The sequence below is a fragment of the Alligator sinensis genome, unplaced genomic scaffold, assembly GCF_000455745.1.
Source record: "Alligator sinensis unplaced genomic scaffold, ASM45574v1 scaffold1092_1, whole genome shotgun sequence".
Lineage (NCBI taxonomy): Eukaryota > Metazoa > Chordata > Crocodylia > Alligatoridae > Alligator > Alligator sinensis.
Window position 1 is genome coordinate 1,608,914 of NW_005842252.1, and position 3,159 is coordinate 1,612,072.

A 3,159-nucleotide genomic window follows, 5' to 3' on the forward strand; every position below is an offset into this window, starting at 1 on the left:
GGTGGGCAGGGGGAGCCTTGGCATAGCCATGTGGCTGGTAGTAACACCAAGTCTCCCCACCCTGCGGAGGCTCCCAGGGGGGAGGGCAGCAGGGTGGGGAGGTCTAAGCCCTACAGCAAGCAGCCCACATGCTTCTCCCCTCCCCTCCAGACTCTGCTCTGGCCCTATTGCTCACAGGCAGGGGCCCAGGCTTCATGCTCCTCCCTCTGCTCTGGCTGCAGCAGCCACTGCTTCCTGCACACAGCAGCCATGCCTTGGACATTGCTAGCAGCTGTAGCTGGCACCTGTGGGGCCTGGAGCAGGCACAATGCAGCTGCTTGGTCTCATAGCCCTAGTAGCTGCCCTGCCACAGCACAGCTGGGGGCAGCAGGGGGCTGTGGCTTGAGAATGAATGACAATGGCATGGGCAGCGACAGCACACTACCATATCAGGGCTGCTCAGTGCCACAAATCAGGAGGGGGAACAGCCACAGCTGGACCTGCATCCTGGGGAGCGAAGGGGGTAAGGGAAGCGCTGATTTTCCATGGTAACACACACCAAAAATCAAATGCCAAAATATATAGGTATTTAGAATTTATTTTATTATGACTGAGGCACTGGTAAGGCTTTCAAATGGTAAATATATCAATAAAACATTGTGTTCAACTGACACACATGCGTGCACACACAAGTGACGTTTCATTTTAATGACGGTAAAACGTGGATTTTGGAGGTTTTAATCAGATAATTTGGGGGTTTTTTTGTTTGTTTTTTTTAAAATTAGAGAAAACCAGGATCCCTGCTAATCAGGTTGTCCTATGGTTGCCTAAGGCAGCATAAGAATATTTGAAAGTTAATTTTATGTTTATTTGAATACAAAGACAATATTGTTCTTAAAAATCCTATTTGCAAACCTGGATTAAAGGCACATTGTTAAAATTTAGTTGTGCACCAAACTTTTTAAACCAACAAGAAGTTAACACACACCACAAAAATCCCAATGGGTAATATTGTAAACTCTACTAATTTGACAAAAATCCTAATACAAGACTGGATTGTAAGTAAGGGTGTAATCAATTTGCAATTCCATGGATTTTGCAGAATTGCAAGATCTGGGATTGTCCACAAAAAAGATCAATTGAAAAACACAAAACAAGACAAAACACAAAACTTAATAAAAATATAGTGGGAGCCAGTGGTCTTCACTGCTGCTGCAGGCCAGCCTCATGGGGATGGAGGCGCTAGCTGGCAAGGCAGCACAAAGGGGAGAAGACAAGATGGCAACTGCCCTCGCATCCCTGCCCCCGCTTCGGGAGTCTCTTTGCCAGTCAGTGCCAAGGGGTAGGGAACATCTGCGGAATTTGCTATTTATATGTTGTGACCAACCTGCAAAATTGTTTAGTTTATTCGTGATTTAAGTATACCCCTTGTAGGTTCTTAAGAATAAAAATGTATTGAGGAACAGCTTGGTGATTCTAAGGATCTATTTATTAAACAAATTAAGTTTCTAACTATGTCAACTGTCAAATAAAATCTTCAGGGAATAGAAACAGAGAATCTTTTTAAAAAACATAATTTGCTACTTAAAACAATTTCCACCAAAGCATGTTAGATCTATCTATTAGAACAAGAAACAGGCAAGGACAATATTTAAGCTGACAGCCTGAACCAGTGGAAAGAACACCAATGGATGTTACATTGTGAACATTAAGCCAGTACCAGAATACTGCGTAGTACATCTTGAGTACATTCACACAGCCAAAGTGGGTAAGCACATATGGAAGGAACACTTCAAGAACCAGACAACAGTGGAACACAGAGAGAATCACCAAATACATGAGCACACTATGGAAAAAGCCACCCATTTTAAACCTCCCTCATCTGGATATACCTTATTCAGTGAGTCATGGGAATACAGACAACAGTATGCTTAGCCACTTGAAAAATGCTTTATCCATTAGTTTCGTCCTTGAAGAAGTGACAGGAACAATCATTTCTCAGATGATCATTTAACAAATGGCTTCTAATTTATACTGGCAAAGAACATTTAAATAAATAATCATTGCCCAAATTAAGTAAACAAAGATAAATAGTTTAAAAGCTGTGTAGTAAGTGAACAATGCAGTAGTTTACAATGAATCATCTTGTAAACAAAAAGTAAGGTATTTCTAGTTTGCATTTCAAGGATTAACATGAACTTCATAAATTAATTGACTGAAGTTGAAGATTAAGAAGAGAATTTTAAGATGGCCTTTAGTCAAAAACATTTCTGTATATTGCAGAAGACCAAAAAAAGGCTTAAAATAGAACGGAGGTAGGGGGGAGACCGATACACGAATCACAGACACCTCCAAGACAAGTGAACAACAAGACACTTACAGAATTCATGAAAGAATCTGTGGAACTGTAAATAGGAAATAAAAGAGGAAAGATCTAAGGCATGATCGTATGACAATAATTAGATTAAAGATGCATAACCAAACCATCTACATGTGCTTTGTACATGTGCATCAGAGAGGTTGGGGGTAAGGATCGGTGGGGTGGGGGGAGGGTAAAGGAGGGGACTAGAAAAAACACTGATGCAGTTTGTCAGAACAGAAATGCCTTAATACTTTAAGAACAGCAACAAAAAGGTAATCCAGGTTTTTTGATGCAAGCCGAAAGGGCAAAATTTAAACGAGAATAATTGTCTTCAAAGATCTAAACAAAACCGTTGTAAGATACCTAAATGGGCGCGCACACAATTTCCATGGAACTCACCATGTTTTCCTCTAGTAATGTCCACATACTGACAAAGTCTGGGATGAAAGATTGTCTTAAGAATTTGGAAGCGCCCCAAAATTTTGATGGAGTTGGGTGTCAAAGGAAGACCATTGCTTCCACAAACATCATGTGGGAGAGCTGAGGCAAAGAAGGTGGAAGCACCCATCTCAGCATCCTTCAAAGGGAACATTTTTTGTTCTTTCTTTAAATCCTTCCAAGCAAGTATGTTCCTGAGAGGGCAGAAAAACAATGCATGTTAAAAACCTACATACAGCAGATATTTGCTATGATTAACAGCTTATGAATATTACCAAGATAGGAAGCACATAATAAAAAAAAACAACAAAAGTATTTACTTGGAAAATAGAAGCAACATCACAATTCTGCAAACCCACTCGGGGGGGGGGGGGGGGGGC

General features: G+C 41.1%; 1 protein-coding gene across 12 annotated transcripts in view; it reads right to left on the bottom strand.

The window, feature by feature from the left end:
- TBCK (TBC1 domain containing kinase) overlaps nt 1-3,159 on the bottom strand; it is a 187,895-nt gene that overhangs the window by 166,525 nt on the left and 18,211 nt on the right. For all 12 annotated transcript variants that reach the window (XR_003094992.1, XM_006027572.3, XM_025208794.1 and 9 more), the window contains one exon: nt 2,741-2,973. Coding sequence is in view for 11 of the 12 variants with exons in the window: in XM_025208794.1 (XP_025064579.1) it covers nt 2,741-2,973 (233 nt within the window). In the remaining variant the exon portion in view is untranslated. The remainder of the gene's footprint in view (nt 1-2,740; nt 2,974-3,159) is intronic.